Source organism: Acipenser ruthenus, chromosome 7 (assembly GCF_902713425.1).
Source record: "Acipenser ruthenus chromosome 7, fAciRut3.2 maternal haplotype, whole genome shotgun sequence".
Classification (NCBI taxonomy): domain Eukaryota; kingdom Metazoa; phylum Chordata; class Actinopteri; order Acipenseriformes; family Acipenseridae; genus Acipenser; species Acipenser ruthenus.
In genome coordinates this window covers 53,534,090-53,557,636 of record NC_081195.1, presented here as the reverse complement: position 1 = coordinate 53,557,636, position 23,547 = coordinate 53,534,090, and the positions used below count along the sequence as shown (strand labels likewise).

General features: G+C 35.6%; 2 protein-coding genes across 3 annotated transcripts in view; both read left to right on the top strand.

Moving 5' to 3' along the window:
- LOC117415851 (CUGBP Elav-like family member 2) overlaps positions 1-5,021 on the top strand; it is a 151,444-nt gene extending 146,423 nt beyond the window's left edge. The window contains 1 exon segment of the mRNA XM_059027286.1: positions 843-5,021. The gene's annotated coding sequence lies outside the window, so the exon portion shown is untranslated.
- A 14,505-nt stretch (positions 5,022-19,526) lies between these two features.
- The window catches only part of LOC117415701 (USP6 N-terminal-like protein), a 45,825-nt gene continuing 41,804 nt past the window's right edge, over positions 19,527-23,547 (top strand). Inside the window, exons 1-2 of one of the 2 annotated variants that reach the window (XM_059027284.1) lie at positions 19,527-19,947; positions 22,462-22,546. In XM_059027284.1, coding sequence (XP_058883267.1) covers positions 22,465-22,546 — 82 coding nt within the window. In that variant the 5' untranslated portion in view covers positions 19,527-19,947; positions 22,462-22,464. Of the gene's footprint in view, positions 19,982-22,461; positions 22,547-23,547 lie in introns of both variants that reach the window. The other variant, XM_034026370.3, reaches the window with a different exon arrangement.

Below are 23,547 nucleotides of genomic sequence, written 5' to 3'. Positions count from 1 at the left end.
AATTGATGCTAACAAGCACTAGCATGTTGTTCTGAAATGTCTTTCCAATTATTAATTTATTTTAAGAATATTTTTATTCCATTAACTAGATAGACTTGATATTATTGGTCACATCACACTGGTCTTTGTTGAAATGGGGTGTTGTGGAACACAAACACATCCTGAAACCTGTATCTAAAGCTAAAGAATTATGGGAAAACAAAGAAAATATGTGATGTTTCTTGAAAGATAAATTCAGAATAAAGAGCCACAGGCTTGTAAATTTTATTTGTAAAAAAGCAGTTCTATTTTTATACAAAAATTTTTACTGCCTCAGAAAAAACTGAATTTATTTATTGCCTATTGTTAATTTATTGGATACCTAAAGAGCAGTTCTCATTTTACTAGCTAGTACCATGTGAAGTAGTCTTATAGAATATAACAAATCTGTGCCAAGACTGGACTTCTTCCCCTCCCCACTTCACTGCTGAGCCCCAGATCTGCAGTAATCATGCTTCTTGTTGTTTACTTATGTGGTGGTTTTGTTTGTTCTGTCCATTATTAGTTATATTCAGTTTTGTGGCTTTTCCCTTATGTTTATATTTGTTTACAAAACACTTGTTTTTTTTCCTCAAAATTAATCCATCACTTGTCCAGTGCACTGATGGATTGTTTTGGGGTGTTCAATGTGTGTGTTTTATAGAAAGTATATATCTATATATATAAAAATGCAAATTAATTAAATGAATCATAGCTTCTAATAACGTGAGATTTGCATTGTTTTCCTGTACCCATGAAAGTGATTTTGTTTCTGCTGCATAGACTCTGTGTAACTTTTACTCTTCCTTGTTTTTTTCCCCTAGACATCTTCATGCCTGTTAGTTCATCGTTTGCCTAGCATGTCCCTGTGGCGTCCAAAAAAATCAAAAGTGTCATCGTCCCGTCATTGTTTCTGATGTCTTTCTGACCTCACATCATAACTTGGTCCTCCTACTGACCTTTGACCTAGTTTGACCTTTGAATTTGCATGTGACCTCATCTAGCTATGAATATTGGGAAGTTAATGTGAAAGCATAGCTGCATTCATACAAGGGAAAAAAAATGAACAGTCATGAAAAAAAGCCTGTTGCAAAATGTTTCTGTTTTTTGTTTGTTTTTGTTTTCTTCTTTCATTAAAGCAAACTTGAAAGTATTATACAGGGATTGGCATTCTGCCTGGTTGCTGGTACCAATAGCAATATGTGTCCAGGAGCAAGGAATGGCAGTTTCTAAGTTAAACAGACTACTTCTGCGCAGTTTGAAAAAAAAAACTGTCTGATTAAATATAGAATCTCTCTTAAAGCTCTGTAATAGTTTTTACATTTTTCAGGCAGTGTAAAGTTTTTTGATAAGGCCATTTTAAGTGGCTCACTTTCTCATTAAAACTATATATAGAACCACTTTTTTCTAGAATAGTTTAAGGAAAAAAGAAGATTTGCCCTGTTTTGGGGAAAATGCTACCTACTTGTCACCTTTTGCTGAACTGATTCACAGTTAGACAATCCATGGTTAAATGCACATGAAATTACCTATATTTTATACTGGTTAAATGTAGAGAGAAAAAAGTAACTGTAAACCGTATTAACGTTGGTGCTTCTTGTGGATTAAGTTGTGGTATCATCATGAGTCTTAAGGTCTAAGTGTTTCATGTTTTTAAAGACAAGATTAAAAATCGGTTTACTTGAACAATAGAAGCCCATTTTTCTTTTCTTTTTTTATTTTAAGCAAGTCGTATTTGCTAAATTTCTTGTGGAAAATAAATTCCTAAAAGAAAAATGTGTGTGAGCTTGTGAAGCATTGATGTCATTTTTTATTTCTATTGTGGAAAACGATATAAAAATGTGTTTTATTGTTCAGCAAAATGTGATTTTTTTTTCTCTTTTTAAAGAAAACTTAAATCAGTGGAATTTAGTGCCAAATTCCAAAGGTACTTCCTGCCTAGAGCTTCAGTGTGTTTCTTGTGAAAAGTTATTTGATAACATGGGTATTTTATTACTTGCGTGTTTTGTATGAATCCCTCATATTTAAGAAAATATATAGATTTAAAAAAAAAAAAAAGTTTGTTAACTTGCTATTCTGTGGTCTAGTTGCCTGAAATTGTTAATGTTTGTTATTTCTCGTTTTGCTTTTATGTAACATGTAAAAGTGCCCATGTTTCACTTTTTTGAACATCACACAGTAGTGCTGTGAAAGCAAACCTCACAATCTACTTTCTTTTAATATAATGTACGAAAAAAAAACCCTAAAGGTGAGAATCTCTAAAGCCTCCTTTCTGTTCTTCTCAAAGTCTGCTAAAACAACCCTTGCTATTCATGTTGACACTCTGCTGTAGGAGTTTCATATGTTTAATCACTAGCCAACAAAGGGACAGAGGGCCAAAGTCAAAGCTAAGAAGTTTCCACCCTTTTCTTTAAATTAAAAACACCTTTTTTGTTGTTGCTTGTGTGTTTACATGCGCTACAGGTGCTGCTTTGTTTGTGGTCTAATATCTTGTATTTTGCCTTTTAATAAAATGAAGAGACTGAACTGATTTTTAAGTCAAACAAAAGTGTTGGGGTAAGCCTTTAAAATGCAACCGTATTAATGTGACACTGAGCCTTACTTTAACTTAATTACCTATGCTGTTGTCTAGGACATGAGGGAGAAATTAGTATCTGCTTATGTTCTTCGGGGACATATTCAGTATTTATGAAAATTGTAAGTCAAGAAACCATGTTCATAGTTCAGAATTAACCTTTTTTGCTCAATTAAAATCCATTAAACATTCAGAATGTATTGCAGCAGAGTACAGATGTTTATTTAAAAGGTGAATGCTGTTTGACTTTTCTAAATGCTGACAATGGTGCGATACATTTCTGACGAAGCAGATAAAGAGCATTAACACAATCCAAGCCAACCTTCGTACATCTTAAGCACAATTTAATTACAAGATAGCATCTTAATTTTTATACAAATACTCAAATTATATTTGTTACAATTCAGGTTTAACTACCAGAATTCTTACAATGAAACTCTTTCAGTGGTTATTTTATTTTTTTTATTTTATTTGCATTTTTAGCTTGTTTAATTTTATTTTAATATGACAAAGTATACAGTTGATCCATTTTCAATTATAAATCGGGTAATGCATAGTGACAGTTGATCTAAATATGGGCACATAAACCAAGTCTAGAAGATTTTTTTTGTTTTTCTTTAAGTAAACCCAAGCAAAACAAAAAATAGTTCAAGGGCACTTTCTACAGGGATTCACCTACTGTCTACACGTTTAGAACATACTGTATATATACAAATGTATGAAATTCATCTTTCTGAAAAAGTGCCATATATACATGCTATTGTGATAGGTTCCTGAACTGCCAACATTATGACCCAGACCTTGGTTTAAGTGCCCTTATGAAATGACAAAATGAGCAGGGACTGAAAATGTTTCGGCATGTCAATTACTCTTGTAATTGACATGCCGAAATCTGCCTTCTAATGTAAAGACTTGCTGTAGTATCCCTCGCTTTTACACACTAGTTCCGCTAAAACTATTAGGTCATCTTCTCCTTTTGAGGACTGTTTTTGCACTCTTTCAGCAATGTTTACAGTAACAAAATAAGATTAATTTATATTAAAAGAACGATCAAATATGGTACTATTATTTTTGGATCTTTGGCTTTTTATTTTGTTCCGTTCCATGTATGAGCAGTCCAGCAGGTGAAAATGAGTTAATGAGTATTTACAGTTGAGTGCATTGCAGACCTGCTTCCTCAAATGAACAAATTCTGTTTAGCACAAAACACTTTATTTTCTCTGCAAAACGCTTCGGAAATTGCATGCACATACACAATGCATGCAGAGTATTACTGATTGGAACTCCCATGTCAGTTTCTTCCAATTTGAACTGGTATCCCCTGGTGGATATTTTACGTCAGCATACACAAAACCTGTGACCTCATCGTTACAATATGTCTAACGTGAGTCAGTAAAGGCCATTTGTAAGCTACAACCACTAAATCTCTCAATCAATATTTACAGAAGATGAGAAAACATATAGTATGTTTTAATATTTAAAAGCACAATACATGTACAGTCCTCAAAGGAGTACCATTGAGCTTTCTCACCTTGGGGTTAAAGTTTCCTGGCTTGTACTTTTAAATCATGTCACTGTTTTGTTAATTATCATAAGTGCTATTTAACAACGAAAACTGTATTTTCATTGCATTTTTTGGCGAATGTCAAATGGAAAAAAATGTATTTGTGTTTTTCTGTGCTGTAAGAGCTGTTGTTAGTAGATTAATGTCATTTTGTTTAGGATTATAAGAATTAAATAGTTTTAAGTATTGTCTTGAGAAAAGCCAAAGTTAATGCATTTCAGTGGAATATGTAACAACGTTTGAGTGTGCTTTCTGTTGTTAATGATACATTGGATTCTATTGTTTGATGGAATTTAAGTCAAAACAAGTGGGCTTTCCTATTTCTACAACTGATTGTACTTATGCATTTTGTACCAGTGGAACTTTTTATACTGGAGATTAAAGGAAAAAAATATTGGAAATTTCTGTGGCTTACTCTTGTGGGCCAGATTGTGACTGATTTCCGAGTTTGATTTCTAGTTGGTATGAAGAAAGTTGGGCTTTGTTTTAAATTTTTTTTTTAGAACAACTTTGGCTTGCTTGCTTTTTTTTCTTTTTTGCTAATACATAGTAATAGAATTTTGTCTAAGACAAAGCGGTAAGTTTCACTTTAATTATGTGTTGTGCAGTTACATGATAAGATAGGGTTAGACGTATTTAGTCACCTTCAGTGGATAAATGTATTAGTTTAACAACAACAACAAAAATAATAATAATTAGGGGTTTGCTTTTAGCTGTTTTAGATCAATGTTTCTTTCTAATTCTCCTGTCCTCATTGTGAACATAACCGTGTAGTTGGAACAGTCAAACTTATTTTTGTAACGTATGTTATTGTGTGATGCAGTTTTTGCTTCTGTCTCCAATATTAAACCATTTTTCCTAATACTTGTCTCTCTCTCTGCGTGTTGTATTGTTGGTGGTTGTCTGATGTTGTAATGCATCTACACACCTTGATGTTCCACGTCTTCTGTTTCTCTATCTGTTGTGTATATAAGTTACAGTCGATTCCATCTTTTGTGAATAACCTCAAAAGTCTTAACAAAACCAAATCATTTAATCTATGTATCTACATCATTTTTTTTTTTTAAAACTATCTGAGTTTTTCAAATGATTAAATCTTGTTTGGCTTTGATTCAGAAGTTGCAGTTTTTAAACTCCTACCTGCTCCAAGGCAGTGCAGTTAGCCATTGATAGTAACAGCCCAAGGGGGGGGGGCTTTCCAAGGGTGAGGCATTTTGCCTGTAAGCCACCAACCGTAATTAGTAAGTGTAGAAAGTCTGCTAAAACCTAATTTGACAATCCATGAGAAAAAGCCTTCCAACTGTTAAGAAAAGGCATATTTCCTACTACAAGAATCATTTTAGCATTCATTTACACCTGAAGTGGATTATTATGTAATACTGCTTGAATTAAGTACATGCATTTTCCAATGGCTCAATCATTTATGGTTAAAAAAAATAACAACAGTTTGGGGCCATGGGCTTTCGTTCACTTTCTGTGGCTGCACTCTGTCTGACGGGATAGTGTGCAAAGTTTGGTTTAAAACAAACAAACAAACATAAACTGTAAATGGGGGAACCGTTCCTGGTAAGTGAATATATCATTATAGCTATACTGGTTATTCACTTATCAGGAATCAACTGTACTGCTGATCTACCGAATGCTTCTGTTCTTCATCTCTGTTGTAGATCACTACTTTTGCTGTGTTTTGTTTTCTCTTACATTTTCAGTATATCAAACATGTCATCAGTTTAAAAAAAAAAAACTTCAAAAGGGAGGCAATTGGGAAACTTAAATAAAAAGAAAGCCTTCATCTTGTACACAACACAATCTGATTGTATCCAACATGTTTAATCTTTAGGAAACTACCCTTGGGTGTTTCTAGTTTTGTCTGGTAGGGGAAAAAGATTAGTTATTTTAGTAAAATCTTTTTGACATTTAATACCACAATATACAACCATATATATATATATTACAAAACTGATGGCAAGATCCCAAACTAATTTGTGGCATACTTAGTGTAAGGTATAAGCATTTTTATTTGTTTTATCATCTGCTATTCAAAAAATGTAAAGTTTAAGTCTGTCATATCTGCCTGCTGACTTTACATTTTCTGTATTCTAAATGTTCGTTTCCTTCCCAGGCCCAAGCCCACAAATAATCCCTACTGCAGTTGGTGACGCAATGTTTTTATCCTAAGAAGTAGAGCTTTTTTTTTTTTTTTTTTTGGTAATGTTACTAGGCAAAGCCAAAGGAAGCATATAATTATTTATTATTATGTAATGTTACTAGGTAAAGCCAAAGGAAGCATATTGTTGTTATTATTATCATTATTATTATTATTGTTGTTATTATTGTTATTATTATTATTATTATTATTATTTTGTAATGTTACTAGGCAAAGCCAAAGGAAGCTTATTATTATTATTATTATTATTATTATTATTATTATGTAATGTTTCTAGGCAAAGCCAAAGGAAGCATATAATGTTCGTTTTTTTGGTTTTTTTTGTGGGTTGGGGGTCACCAGGGTATGATGTAATAGCAGAAAAGCACAGATAAGTGGAACGTTGGAGAAGTTGCAGATATATTTAATTAACATTTCATACAAGACTGGCTTTTTATTTTCAAATCAGACTAAGATTTCAGTACTACTTGTGAGATATTGATTAATTATGTACTACCTATACTTCTCTTCAATAATGAAATACCTGATCTCTAATTAAAACCATTAGTTTGCTCTTAAGAGATGCATAGCTGTCTGTCTGGAATGTTGGCTGCTATCCACTGTGCTTTATTGGTCTATTATTCAAAGCCTGAACAGTGGCTACAAAGACCAAACTCAATACAGTATATTTCCCTTGATACAGTAAATCTTCATTAAGTACAGACTTTCTTTGTCCCATAAACTGACGCCCAAACTGTGTATGTAACACATACTGGGATCTATTTTAATGGTCTAAATCGCTGAGATGTTAAAACTGCTGCCCTTAATGTTCAGAAAACCTTTCAACTGTTAAGTGGTCCTATACATAACGCCTGGGGGGAAACCCCAGAGAATTCAGATCTGCCAGTGTTAGATCATGTAAAATAGACTAGAGGGTTTAATATGTTCAGAGAGCGCTTCAGCTTTATACATTTAAAGAAATGTATGCACAATGGTCATGTGTGCAGTGGGTTGAGAGTAAAATCATAGACAGTACTGTATGTTTGGTAAAGGTTTGTTAGTTCCGCTTTTCACTATCTTCACAGTTCAATACTTCTCACACATTGCATTATGAAATTCTTCTACCAGGATCCTGGCATCCCTGAGTCGTATATTTCTTTAGCATTTTTTGTATATGTATTTATCATGTCATCCACATAATGCAGTTTCTTTTTAGTTTTGGAACATTTCTGAGGTGTTCCTGTAGGTGTCATTTATGTGCATTTCTGATGTCAGTTCAGAAGTGTTTTGTTGTACCAGTGCAACCACCCACTGAAAAGTTGCACAGGTTCCATATAGTGATTTTAAGCACTAACATAACTAGAGAAATCTTATACTGTACAACAAAACAGGAATACAAAAAAGGACACAAATTGATCCATTATGAAAAAAAATAGATGAAAGAATGTCAAGATGTTTTCTGCATACAAATCAGGAAAAGTTAACAGTTGAAGTATACTGCAGGTAAATACTTTTTTTGCTGCTCTGTAAATTGGCTACAGTCAATTTGAAGTGCTGAGTGCAGGAAAAAATAAGGCACTTTTAAATTTGTGAATAAGAGAAACAAGAAAACCAGCTGATAAAATGATCCCCTTGCCTATAGCAAGGCATTAACATGCAGCAGGAACGGTCATCGCTGCAAACAGAGCCTGGCGATTAAGGCTAAAAGGATTACTTTTAAAATAGAAGGTACATTCAATTTTATTTAATCTAGGTGTAGAAAGCAGAACACACATGCCCCATTTAGCCACATTCAGCTATTTTAAAGTAAAACATTTCATCAGTGAAAGCATACAGGGTCCTGGAATTTACCAAAATATAATACATTTTATTTCATTTTATCCAGAACTTAAGCTACACTTTGTATCCATGTTTGAACACATACCATATATTATGCTTGTGACAGGTTGTAACGGGGAGACCTGTGCTGACTCTTCTGATGTGTTCATAGTGCTGCAGGGAGAGGGCAGCAGCCCGTCAATATCCGCCTGTCAGTCATGGCAGTGACACGGAGAGGTGGGAGAGTGGGTGTGCGGGCTTTCCTTCTCTCTGAGTGGCTGAGAGGCGGGTCTTGGGGGAATTGCTGGCCCTATAAGTTAACATTCTGCTGTTCCCTCAAGTCTGCCCTCTGAGACGTAAAAGGTGTGCGGAAGCGCTGGAGAAAAATCTGCAGGGACGGAAATCCCAACAAGAAAAATAAATAAATAAATAAATAAAAGAATTAGCGGTAGCGGGGAAAAACCTTGGGCAGCCCCGGTAAACAGTGTATAGCAGGCTGAGGGAGCCGCTAGTGTAGGACGGAGACCCGGGCCGTGCGGGTAGCGACGGTTGGGGTAAAGCTGCCGAGCGCAGCACCTTTTATTTTGTAGTTTTGTTTTCTGTGTTTTATTTTCCCCTGTTCCTTTCGCCTTTTGATTACTGTTTTATTTGAAACTCTGTACCCTGTACCGCCCCCGGGTATAGTTGTGGTTCTGTCGCTACCATAGTTGGTACGGCAGACCACAGACAATAGCGCCCTCTGCGGGCTGAAAAGAAATTAAGCTCCCATAATAAAACTGGGCACCTGTGCGGTGTTCCTAAGTTACTTCTCTGTGTCCTGTGTGTCAGTGAATTACCCACCACCCTTTCACACAGGTACTAAGCAGTTTCAAAAGAAAATTGTGACACCTGCATTCATTTTCCTTGAGAGGGAAATTCTTTACATGTTCAATGCCTTCATGTAATTAACCAACTACAGCAGTTACTTTTAAAAAGCAAACACTGCACCTGTGAGAATTACATCATGGAAGTGCTTGACTGGTTAGGTTTATGGAATAATTGTATTAGCTGTAACCATTTAAAATGCTAGTTTTATTAGAAAGCACATTCCAAAAAAAGCACTGATTTCATAGAGATGTTACCTAAGGTATGCTAAAATATAGAAAGAGTGTAATATATAGTAACAATACCACTCCATGCATATATTTCATATGAATGTAGCAGTCTGCCTCTGCTTTTAAAGAGGTCATTGGACACCCAATCTTCAGTTCTTTTGATTTGTTGTGAGAAGTTGCTGTGGTGATGGAACATAATTGGACATTTCTAGATTGGAGAGAAAAACATAGGTAAAAAATAATAATAATTGAACACTGCATTCAAAATACATTTTAATTACAGGCAATCCATTATTGAGTGTTCTGGAGGTACACAGTATCAAACTCATCAGTCAAGGGTATCACTTGGATATGGCTGGGATTTTGTTTCCTTATCTACTCCCTCTCGCAAAGCTAACTGAAACAGAACAATTACTAATCCAGGGTTTTTATATATACCAGCCATTAAGCAGTCATATAATGAGTACCGCAATCTGCATTAAGACTAGAACAATGGGAGTGCCAGATGGCCACTAGTCTGGAATGCCTTACTGTTTTTAATTAAATGTCTCGCAACACAAAAATGATTCTGCTTGAAACTGAATTCACACTTCCTGCAACAGTTAGATATGACAATACAAATCCAGATACATTACATTTTAATGTATGTGTTTTGTTTTTCTGCATTGAAATATCATAGATAATTAAACTTTTCAAGAGTAGCTGTTGTTGGTTCAGTAGATAACACACTTACAACTGGTACAAAAAAGTGGCAGGTTCACACTTGGCTTGAAGATCATTTGGGCTACATGAGAAATAACAAGACAGTTGCAAGCTGCCGTTATAATACATATCTCTTGGTCCTACAATCAAACAGCTCTGATGCCAAGACACGTGTTCACATTCAGGTAAGCGCCATGATTAATCAAAAACCAGTGATGTTTCATTCATTGTGCAACATCAAGGACAAGCAGTATTCACACACAAATTTGTGGTGGTTTGAGACCAAAGCTTGCTTCTGGCACAGGATTTACACAGGATTTTCTTTTCTAATGAAAATAATATTTGTCTAGGATTTACTGTAATGTATGTAAGACCTAAAAAGATTTGCTGCAGGTTAATAAATGAGAAAAACAAAACTGAATAGGCCTCCTCTCGATGTACTGTATCTTTATAAAAACGTTTGAATGACCTACATCCTAGCCATTCTGTATTCACAAAAATCATTTTTTCACCAACATAATAAGCAAGCACTGCAAGTTACATTCTGATGGCATCACTGTGCTTCGTGCTTTAGTGTGCTAAATGGAGGTTTTATGCATCAGTTAACAAATAAAATAATGCTCTGCATTTGCTAATGGGATGCAAGAAGAGGCATAGCTGTTTCCACTAAATCTGCAACTACCTGGTAATGGTTAAATAATGTATTATTATTATTATTATTATTATTATTATTATTATTATTATTATTATTATTATTATTGGTCAAGGTCAGCAATTATAGTATGATCTTGTAAGATCGTATATATCCGTGATCGTGTATATCCGTGGTTCCCAACATCATTGCGGACCGTCTCTGTTGAGAGGATGACTGTCGAATGCAGACTGGTGGAGTAGTGGTTAGGGCTCTGAACTCTTGACCAGAGGGTTGTGGGTTCAATCCCAGGTGGGGGACACTGCTGCTGTACCCTTGAGCAAGGTACTTTACCTAGATTGCTCCAGTAAAAATCCAACTGTATAAATGGTTAATTGTATGTAAAAAACAATGTGTAAACAATGTAATTGTATGTAAAAATAATGTCGCCCTGGCTAAGGGCGTCTGCTAAGAAATAAATAATAATAATAACTGAACCCCCAGGTGGCGCAGTCCATCTGAGAGAGGTTTGGCACCCCGACAGTCGACCTTATTGTATTATTATTATTATTATTTAGTTCTTAGCAGATGCCCTTATCCAGGGTGACTTACAATTGTTACAAGATATCACATTATTTCTACATACAATTGCCCATTTATACAGTTTTACTAGAGCAATCTTGGTAAAGTACCTGCTTGCTCAAGGGTACAGCAGCAGTGTCCTCCACCTGGGATTGAGTCCAGAGCCCTAACCGCTACTACACACTGCTGCCCAGTTATTGGTGATTCTCCTTACTGGACCAGCAGGAAACTATTGGCCTTGACGCACTAGCGTGTCTGTGGCCACGAATACTCCTCTACACTACCCGCGATTGCACTCTTACCGGAATCTCTGATGAAATCTAGGCAAAACGGACATCAGTCACCATATCTTGCAAAAAGTTCCTCAGGCCAGAGACAGTCCAGAGCGCTCAATTCTTCGATCAGTGACTGGTATTTTTTTCACCATAGTTGCCTAGTTGATTCATGTGATGAGGTCGTAGAGAACATTCGACTGGTTAAGTTATTGACTGTACTTGTCAGGAACTGTTGACGGTTGACGGCAATGATTTTGCTGTTGTCAGTCAGGGACACAGCTCCAAATTTCCCCTCCGTAATTACAACTTCTGCCTCGAGAGTTTTATTTCCAGGTCGTACTTTGAGCGCTTCTATGAAACAAATACTCTGCCGAATGAGTTTGTCCGCTTGCACAATTGTAGTGTCTCATTTCTTCAGACACACAGAAAGAAGGAAAAGTTCACAAGGGTATCATACATCAGCACTAGACCAAGCAAAAACTGTTTCGATGATAGCCTCCTGAGCACTCTATCATATGTCTTTCTGTCAGCCGGTATTCTTCTTGTGTCATTCATTGCACGTCGAAAATGATCACAAAGAGTGTCATAACTGTACCACACCGCAGAGACTGTCAAAAAAGAACTTGCAACCCATGGACGATGATTTTTGTTATTTGTTGATCCAATTGTGCAGCACACTTAGCCAGTTCTCGTTGATTTTGGGGAGATCGACTGTATGCACAATATAGTTTATCCATAAATAACTGAAAATGATTAATGCCCTTAGTTTCAGAGATAGTATACTGCCAACTCCAGTCTGTGATTCAAGCAATGCCAAACAATGATATCAGGATATTTTTCCGTGACTCTCTGCACTACGCCAGATTATCTGACAAGCATGACACTTGCCCTGTCACTTGTAAATGGCACCAGGTGTTGTTTTAAATAGTTATCACAGAATCCGTATTTATCCAAACACATTAGTTGCTCAAGCACAGTGTCAGCTTTTTGATCTGGTAATTCAATTAGATCGAGGAACATGAAATGAGGCTCCTTGTTTTTGTCACTTTCGCACTTCAGATAAACAACAAGTGCTGACTTGCTACTCAGACTTGTTAATTCGTCAATGACCACAGACATGTTGCAGTTGTTATGGACAAGGTGCTGACAGATTCTTTCGCATTTCAGAAGCTAAGTGGTCTGTTATTTTCATAGCACTGCACTGTATCTAGAATGCAAACAAATTCCAAAATCTTCTGAAGCTCTAATAAGCTAAAGTGATCAGAGAAAGGCCTATCAATTTTTGCAAGGTAATACGCAGATCAAAAAATAGCGAGTGCTATCAAAGTTCGATGCATTCCACTTGTCGCACATTTTCTCAAGAGTTTGCTCCTTTGATTTTTCATGTAATCTATTTGCAGTAGTATGTGCTTTTGACTGTTGGTGCTGCAAAATTTTCTTTCGCAATGATTTCAGTTGGGCTGCTCAGTCTGATCCACTTAACGGAACTGTAAACGAGCACCATTCACTTGAAATGTTGACACCCTGTCCATTCTGTACATTCCAGAATCAGCTCATCTCACTGTCCTGTTGCAGCCGCTTAAGAGCGAATGAGACAGGTTTTGAAACAGAAGTGCATCCGTTTGCAAAAAAAATATTTGTGTAAGGCCACAGGTACCCTTTATTTGTTTGTTGTGATTGAGTTTTATCTTTTAAATAAATGTTTAGCTTATTTTATCTACTTGATTTCTGATATATGGGTCTAAAAATAAGAACTGTTCCAATTATTACATCTAATTGTAAAACGCTAACACCTTAGCACAGCGTTGATACAGGTTCCCTTCACCTCTCTTACACATGACTATTGAGGCTTAACCTGGTTCTGGAAGCACTGTCTAATCTCCCCTTAGAATCACTGCAGGAAGTGGATATGAGGTTCGTCACCCTGAAAACTGTTTTCCTCCTGGCCATAACGTCGGCATGAAGAGTGAGGGAGTTCCATGCACTGTCGGTGTCCAAGAGGTGTCTCTTCATTGCTGTCAAGGACAGCGAGCACAGGAGGCAGGCTATCTATCTATCTATCTATCTATCTATCTATCTATCTATCTATCTATCTATCTATCTATCTATCTATCTATCTATCTAGTAAATAAGAGCATCCTTATGCAGGATAATAAAGATATCACATTTCATATATTGCTGTTTTAGAATCCTAAATTCATGGGTATGACTTAAAATATATTTTTTATGTTGGCATATCAGAAAAACGCATTAAAGAGCCTTGCATACACTATTAGATGTTTGATATTCATAGCCATGGTACACCAAGGTCCCAGTTTTAAATCAATCAATCATATACACCCCAAATGACTGCGTCATGACAGCTATAACAGAGATTCAGTATGTTTTCTTGGATTTTTATACCAGTTACATGAATAAAATGAGGCCTACATTTATAATAAAATGTTTTTCATGAAATCATTTAAAGAAAAGGTAAACAATAAAAATGTACATTCACATTCATGGGAAACGATTTGATCATGCCTTAACCAAACTGTTAATTTCACAGTGAAAGAGATAAGAGATGTTGTACAATATAATAATCAGACTAAATGTTGTTCAGAGAAAATTTGGAGATGACAGCACTTGCTTGATGAGAGAGCTTAATGACGTGCTGGTTACATGAATTACATCTCCAGGCATGTGTTGATAAATTGCATCTGACTAAGTTATATGCACATCAGTCACAAGTGAAATAACCTGAACATATATTCAAATATGGTTCACTTTCACCAACTACCTTCCTCCCACACATACTGTTTGATTTTCCATAATATATGTGAGTTCTGTGACTTCTTTACTCCCTACGCTCCCATTCAGTGTTTTTCAAACCTGTCTATTCTAGTTTGTAATAAACAAGATAAAAGCTTTTCCATTCTAACTAGTGCATTACAACAACTAAATATTATACTGTAAAATCAAAGGATATATATATATATATATAGAGAGAGAGAGAGAGAAATGATAACCCAAACATCTTAGAAAAGCATGCATGCTTTGTAAATACCATATTTTATAATTAAATACATACTAGTGGTCATCTGTCAAAATTAATAATATACAGTACAGTGCATATGTTTAGCTTTATAAGAAAGCATTTAATGTTTCAGGCTGCACAGTTCTCTGTGTTGAAGAACAAAAAAGCGTCTGCGCCGCAGCTCGAGGCGACTGCACCGCTATTGCTACACAGAGAGGCGCTTTGTTTACATCGAGGAGAGCGTCCGCTCCGCAGGATAACTACGGAACCCTTCAACTGCAAGACGGTACCTGTGAAGGCTCTGCCCAGCTAGGACTGTGCTGGTACCCTAGTGGCAGTACTTGTGTGTTAATAAATCCAATGCTTGAATAATCTGTCTGATTTATTATTATTCAGTGACGAGTCGACCCACACACATAACAACTGAACACCACACGACCAGCATGACAGTAAACATAGACACACAATGAAGCGTTCTTACCATTGTATACAGGTAAGTTAGTGATAAGCAGATGTGTCAGCCTAAGAGCACAGCGTGTGGTTTTCACTAACTCTACTGTGCAGAACATATATATATATATATATATATATATATATATATATATATATATATATATATATATTCTATGGGGCCATATAGGGACTGTTAAGTAAGCATTTCAGTAGTAGTTTTTTTTATTTATTTATTTATTAATTTTTAACAGTGTACGGTATTTACTAAACACAAATTGTCAGCTTTTTCAATATGGGTGCTATGTGTGTGTCATTTTTATAAATGTAATAGCACTGGTTTTAGTGCACACTAACATGACTGTATACAATGCATTCCAGTACCTATTAGACATCTCTTTAAGAGATGCAGGTTTACAAGTACCAGAATGCAATGTTTGGGAGTTTAAAAAAAAAAAAAAAAAAAAAAAGGTCCCATATTGTTTTATTGCATGATGCTGGCTGCTATAGCCAGCTGGTCCTTATTAGGTATATAGGGCTTTTATTTATATAAAATACTTATTTGAATGTTGTGCCAAATACTAAAGAATGTTTTTATCATATGAACCCCTCTCTACAGATGTTTCCTATAAAATGTTTTTTTATAACAATGCACCATTTGGGAACCATATTTATATAGTTTCTTGAGTGACAAAGTAGTAAAAAAGTAAAGGAAGCTAAAACCATGCCTGGGGACTGTAAACAGACTGAACTGTTGGCAGTGTTTTGTAGAAAAAGTGTTTATTTTATAGAGGAATGTAGTATTTACATAAACGTTTGTATCTAACATTTTACACAATGTGGAAACTGTGACTTTAATAAACCCCCTAATACCCTTGCAGTCTTATTTTACCCATGTTGTGAGTTTTTGTTCCAGATATAAAAAAACAAAAAACACAACAATATGCAAAAATAGATGACTGGGCTGAGGCTTGAACCCTACGCCTTGCAAAATGATATATAGATATTATATGTGACTCAGCTCTATAGACAGTCTATGTGGCCTTAAATTTCAGGCACTCCTGTGAACTATTTGTTTTCACTTTCATTCTGAAGGACTAGAGAAAGGCACAAATACTGTAAATACCTTTGTTGTAGGACATACAGATTTACAAATGTTTTTTTTGTGTGTGTGTGTGTGTGTGTTGTACCTCAATGTACAATTATTATTTCTATAAACTATAAACTTATAATCTGTAAACTTAATTGCAAGTGAAAAATATTGCTTTCAAAACAATATATTTATTATACGGTTCACCAGAAATATATCTTTTTTAAATATATAAAGTAATCGATGATTTTCATAATTAGACATAATCTTCTTTTAATGGATCACAGCCATTATCCACAAAAGCTCATCTGACCTTGAACTGAGGTCCACTGCGGTTTAAATTAAAATCATATTCAGTCAATAAGAACTTAGTTTCAATATCTCTTCTAGAAACTAAGAAGACAATAACATAGTTCACTGTGCTACATCATTATGTTTCCTCTGTGTAAAACCACTCAAGGGTTCAGAACATTAATAATGTTTAATCTGCCTTTACCTTGATGTTTCCATATTAGGCTATTGGAAGTTTAATTAGAGACATTCAAGCAGACTACTTGATTGAAAACCTAAATCCATGGCACCCAATATTCGTTTACAGTACCTAAAAATAGATCAGACTTTGCTGCCATCTAGTGGTTTGGAAGAGGAGCAGGTCTGTTTTTTATATTGAGAAAATATGCCAAGACCCAAGATACTTTATGGAAATATTTTAAAGATAACTTTATACCCACCCCAAACTGTAGAAGTGAATTATTATGTCATATATAGTAAACAAGCTATATATCCCTTTTATCACCTTTACATTGCTTTTTTCACACAATAACACATTTAAAACTATAATGTCTTGACCAGATTAATAACCTCCCTCATGTTTGGTTCTTGTCAACATCACTGCAGCCACAGTAGCCTTTCCTACTCTGCCTGGAGTACATTGTCCATGTATTTGCCTCCCTCTAAGTTGGTTCTGGTCTCATCAATTTGTTCTGGTGTCGCTTACTTAATACTGGGACCAATACATGAGTTTCCTGCTGTCATTCGGGAGGGCATTTACTGGTGCCATATCTTTCATATGTGTTGCAGTGACAGTGAATTACACCTTGGTATCCACCATTCACAAAAATAATCACACAAGACTTGGTGCTAATTAAAATATGATTGCACCAAACATGAATAAATCCACCCTACAAACACAATGCCTGCTCCTACAACCTACCTCCCATAAAATAAGTTTCTACTTCCACCTCAACGCTTGCACCAATGACACTAAAAATAGGGTCAGATTTTGTTGGTTTCTTAAAAGGAAAAGACAGTTCTATGTGTGAAAGAAATTGATTTAGATAGATAGTTACATTAGGAGAGGAACTGTGATATTATTGTTTTTATCCACTGAACTTATCCGGGCTCGCTCATTATTTCTAAATCAGTTAAAACAGTGCATTGTCAAGCAGAATCAAACAAAACAAAGACTTTACAAAGACCTTCCATAAAATAGCTGTCAAGTGCTATGAGAACTAAATAAACAAGGGTTTTTCTTTGGAGAACATTCCCAAATTCTGTTATCCAAATGAAGTTGCATTCACAATAGAATATACAATGCTGAACACTGTGCCTACTCAAAGTTGGTTGAACATGTAAAAACCCTTTAAGCTCATTATTATGCATGTCCCATAGTTCATAACCACAGTTCATTATTAAGCTATAACTACAGGAGTGTACAGCTTTGGCCAAAGGTTTTGCATCACCCTATACATTTAACAAATTTTGCTTCATAAAGTCAAATGATATCTGCTGAATAATGTTACGGTAACATATTGAATTACATACCGCTTTATAGTTTTCCATATACTTAACAAAAAACTGACAAAAATTTAAAAATGTGACATTTCGAAATCTAACACGAAATATACTACTATGGCTTCCAGTAGACTTTTGCGATATCATTCTGTAGTTTCTTTGATTACATGATGTTAAATAAAAATATCTAAATTATGTTCATACAGTTTTAAAGAAAAAAAAGATGTCTCAATCTTAAAATTCTAGGTGATGCAAAACTTTTGGCCAATATTGTACAAAGAAATAACACTTCCAAGGGTAAGAATCAAGTCAAGGTTTGTATACTAGCATGGGAGATGGTTGTCTCCAAGTAAATCTCAATACATTCTCTAATTATAGTACATCACAAGTGCTTTGGTCCTGGATTTTAATAGTATAGAAAAGTGAGTTATGCTTTGCTTCCGATCTGAGTATGATTTATCAGAAACAGTCATTCAATGACAAACTGCTGTGCTATGCTGTCATTGGAGAAAGTGGACAGTGTCCTACGCAACATACAATACATAGATTTGGAGTCCTAATGAAAGTCAATGGCAGAGAGATTCTATTTGTCTGTACAAAACACAGTGGAGAATATTAATGTGGTTGATGGTTGTGGGCCTTTCCTTTTACCTTTTACATTCCTTGGACTACATATTTAGAATCAGATATCTAACGCATATACAATACATTCATTTATTTAATAACCTTGAATAGATACAAAGAGTACATGGATAATGCTGCTATTAGCAACTACTTCAAGCTATGCGTTATATAGTTACAAAGAGATTTATTAGAAATTCTCTTCGGGGATACAGAAAAGCGGAGCAGGTTTTGAGTACAGAGGAAGTGAATTTCTGTCAGCAGCAATTAATCTGTCAATGCCTTCAATGTTGCTAACTTCATGTTAACCTTTTGGGGGTTATATAAATATGTACATGTATGACTTTTGTTCATGTTGGGTTTAAAAAACTAGGAACTTGTTTGAATCTGGTTCTTACTGTGCAGCACTACCAGTTCCATGTTTGAACTGCATACTGAAACTATTAGATTTCACAAACTTGCATCTCTGGAGATCCAAAGAAAGCTCTGTGGTAAAAGTGTTTATAAACAGTGATGAAACAGCACAATCCTGCACTGGAGGAAACCATTCTGAAGGAAGTGCAGTCACTATGCCCATCCATTCGTTGTCACTGTGAATATTTCTGGGAAATTGCTTGATTAGGAACTATATTCCCCTTTTACTCCCCTTCCTGGACTTGAAATGTAAATATCTCTGACAGTCCACAGAGCCAACAAATATGTATATTACTGTCAAATATTCTTTCTTTGAAAATATTAATAGAACCTTGGCTTTAAACAAGCTCTTCAACTGAACTTGTAGAGTATGTGAGGAGTCTAATGCAAGTGGCTTGAGGTGAGGAGGGTAGCCTATGTTTTAAGATAAACAATGTGGATAATGTATTTTAATGCAATCACTGCTATACAACTGGTGCTTGGTCAAAATCACCTTAAATAGAAACCATGAACACAATATATGACAAATAATGGAATATTTATCTCTATAGCCATCTACCGTAGGCTTTATATTATATATATCTTTTGATGACCATATGGCTCCGTGTTCAGCGGGACAGTTGGGGATCATTCAGGCTTTTCAATTCACAACCCAATGCATTCTGGTACGTTTTACCTGTCTCAGGTACCATTCTTACCTTTAAGATAAGCAGGACTACGCTTACCAGAATGCATTGGGTTGTGAGTTGAAAAGCCTGAACGATCCCGCGGAACACACAGCCATATGGTCACCTGAATGTATGGCCTGCTCAAAAAGAGTTTGGAGTTGGCTGTAGAATTCATCCCCATGATGAAACAAAAACATAACTGGACCTCTTTTTTAATTTATTTTTTTACTTCTATATACCACAAATCTGCGCTGCTATTACCTGGTTTTATAAAGGCGTCTGCCAAATAAATAGATTCAGCGTGGCTGGCATGAAAAGGCCGGGTGGTGGCGCATACCTGGAGTGGGACCGATCCCGATCAGAAGCCCGGGGGTGGTTTCCATAGTGAGGAGTTTTGGAACTGCAGTCCAGGAGGGCGAGCGAGCGACTTCCTGCTCAGGAGTCCTGATCGTTTTCACGAGAAATGTATTCAAGAAAACAAACTACAATGTAAGCAACATGGATTCAGATGTTTAAAAACAAGGTAATCATTATATAACAAGTTTAAGCCTTTGAAAATATATGAAGTGGCAGCATTGTAAACTTTCTCATGTAGTACATTCATCGATATATTAAATCGCTAATTTACAACTACGGTAGAGTTTTTAAAAGTGGCAGACATTGTAAACGTGGGGTTTACACATAGATGCATATTAGAGAGATTGACTCAAATATCCCAGTATTTGAATACTCGTTGTTGACTTTAGAGAGTATTTTCATGTTGTTCCAAACTTTGAAAATTCATTTCATTGCGGCCTACTAAAGCTAACCCAGGACTGCCGCAGGCTTGTTGACAGACTGTTGTCCAGCCTGTTGTATCGGCTGATTGACTGCAGAAAGGTATACGAGGTTTTTGGGCATACCGTCCGTTCATTCATTCACTTGATAGGGGTTTGGTGTCTGCGGTGTAATTTATTACAAATGGGAGCACGTTGAGTTTTGTTGTATTTAATAGTTTAACACATTTTAATGAGATTGATTTGAAATATATACAATTAGGATTCCTAACCAAACATTGCATAATGTTTTGCTCAGTTCTTAGCTTTCATTTTGACGTTTTGCTTTTCATTAGCACAGCAGCTTGTGAGAATATTGTTAGTGTATGTTCAAAGCTAATGTATGGACGATAATATGTGGCTTGGTTAAAAACCGTGCCAGGTTGATTTTTATGACTACGTTGAGTTGTAGATTCTAAACTATCAAATGTGTTTATTTTAAGAATTCATGTCAGTTCTCCAGCATTAGTGGTTCGTTTTACTTATGTCAAGGAGGCACCGGCTTACGATACACACCGTTTTTTCAAATCGTTGTAGCAGACTTATTTATTGGCTGACATATAATTAAAACATAGCCTATACCTTTTAAACATTTTTATGTGGCTAAAATACAGCCGGTATTTGGTTGACTCAAGTATTGTGGAGTAGTGGTTAGGGCTCTGGACTCTTGACCGGAGGGTTGTGGGTTCAATCCCCAGTGGGGGACACTGCTGCTGTACCCTTGAGCAAGGTACTTTACCTAGATTTGCTCCAGTAATAACCCAACTGTATAAATGGGTAATTGTATATAAAAAAAGAATGTGATATCTGTAAAATGTGAAATAATGTATAATGTGATATGTTGTAACAATTGTAAGTCGCCCTGGATAAGGGCGTCTGCTAAGAAATAAATAATAATAATAATAATAAGTTATTCTGTAGTATGTTACTACTGAAGATTATTATTATGATGATGATGTCGATGTCGGTGAACCTAAAGCTAGAGATAGTGTTGACTACCTCTGCAGTTTAATGCCCAGTTTAAGGGGCAGGCACAAGCTGTAAAATAAACAGCTCTTACTGGTTTCTGATAAGGGTGTAGGGATAATGTGGTAACTGGTGAATAATTAAAACTATACAGTGTCTTTGTAGTTCAACTTGAGTAGGTATCCAGTGACGTCATTCCAGCTTTGCATTGCAACATCTAAATCCTGTCAGGTGTAAACAGTAATTATACTGAGCCTGTCATTTTATGAGTCAAATATATTTGTTTGTGTTACTGTGTAAAGTAAGGATTGCAGACTTGCCATCTACTGTACTACTGGATGTGGTCTTACTTTTCTCTTGCAGTATTTCACCAGATCATAATACTTGATCAGTGTGTTCCAACATGCATGTTTAAGTTAAATAGATAACATACAGTGGAAGCAACATCAACCTTCACTCACTGTTCCTATGTAATCTAATGTTTGTCCACTCCACTACATTATATTGTTCTACCGTAGAATTGAACAGGTCAGAAAGCTATGTTTAGCCCTTCTAATAAAGGAACTGAAGACGTACAGTATGCAGCTAGCTCAAATAAATATCACAAACACACAGAAACAAAAAAGTTAAGGATAAGTGTGAGGGAGAGAGACTTATACCTACTTAATCTTAAAAGCTGGTTCACACTGGGTATACGATTCATACAAACGCTACGAACAAGTTCAAACTGCTTGCAAGTTCAAATGGCGTAATGACTTTAAAAATAATAATTTAATAATTTTAATAATAATAGATAATGAGTGACGAAATGCTAATAGAGCAAGTATGTGGCTGTCCATGGCTGTATGATATGGGAAGGCCAGATTATAAAGACAACATTGAAAAAGAAAATTCCTGGCAGGGTATCGCGGGAGCCTTGAAGTCGGATGGTGAGCACGATGTTTTTCATCTTCAACTGAATCAAGCATCACCACAGCAGGCTGTAAATAAAAGAATGAAAAGCTCCCAGGTCACGTCACACGATTGTCTCATTGGCCAATTAGAATGAATTAACGCAGGGATAGGATCGCTCAGTGTGAACTACAGCCTGCGTACGTTCGTATGAATTGTATGCCCAGTGTGAACCAGCCTTTACATTCGCTGATGAGTTATTGCTGCTCATGTGATACTCAGATATATACATATTTTTTGTTACCCCTTGTATTTCTGTTTTGTCCTCTAGGTCATGTGTACCTCTGAGCTTTCCAAGAATATATCCCCATTTGAAACCCCAACTGGACCGCATGCACAGAAACACAGTAAAATGAGTGAGTAAATTTTGTCTCATGCCCTTTTCCTGGTATTCTGTTCAAGATTAATATGCAGTAGGGCTGTTAAAATATTAAACAAACGATTTTGTATGAGTGTATTATATGGTTTTATTTCAAATCAAAACAAAATCAGTGTCTATTTGATTAGCTAAAGTTCTTCCTTTACTGGCTTTGATATAACTTTTTTTAGCCTCAGATTGCTACCTTTTACATTTAGTGTAAATAAAGACACAGCAAACTTGAATTATTTGCCAATGGTATATTTTCTTTTATTGTACTGAATTCAGTTAAAGTGAATCGTGCCTTTTTTACAAATATATAGGCCTAGATCATCTTTGTCCCACATGAATGAATGACTTTGCTGCAGAGCATCCCATTACCTATTGAATCCTGGGTCATATTTACAGAAACTTGCGTCTCTGTGTTTAAAGCTGTGTGTAAATTGTTTTGGAGGGATTTGTGATTCCAGACAATTCCTTGTGAAACTTCATCAGTTTGTCAGTGTGGTGTTTCTAACTGCTAATTTGTTGGCATATTTTTAAATACAAAAAATTTAAAAAAGGCTTATTAATACACATACTGTATTGTACCAGACAGTACCTATTTAATACAGTAGGTTTTGTTTGAAGGAAAAGGAAAGTTTATTTATTTATTTATTTATTTATTTATTTATTTTTTTTACTAATCAACTGTGTTAGAAACACAATACAATGCTCAATTTGTAATGCATCTGTGTTGATGTAGAAAGGTTTTGCAAATTTAGTGTGTGGGAGATGTAGATGAGATAATAAAAGATAAGCCAACATTTGCAACTGGAACAAGTAGTGTCGTAATGCAGGTTAACCAAGCAAACCAACACAGATCATACGTATGGCTGATGTGGACACTTAACTCCGTCAGTAAATAATAGATGAACTGATATCAGTCTTTCTGTCATCTGAAGCCTAAATAAAGAATTGAAAGCCTAGCAGGGATTGCATTCTTTACCTATTTGTTTA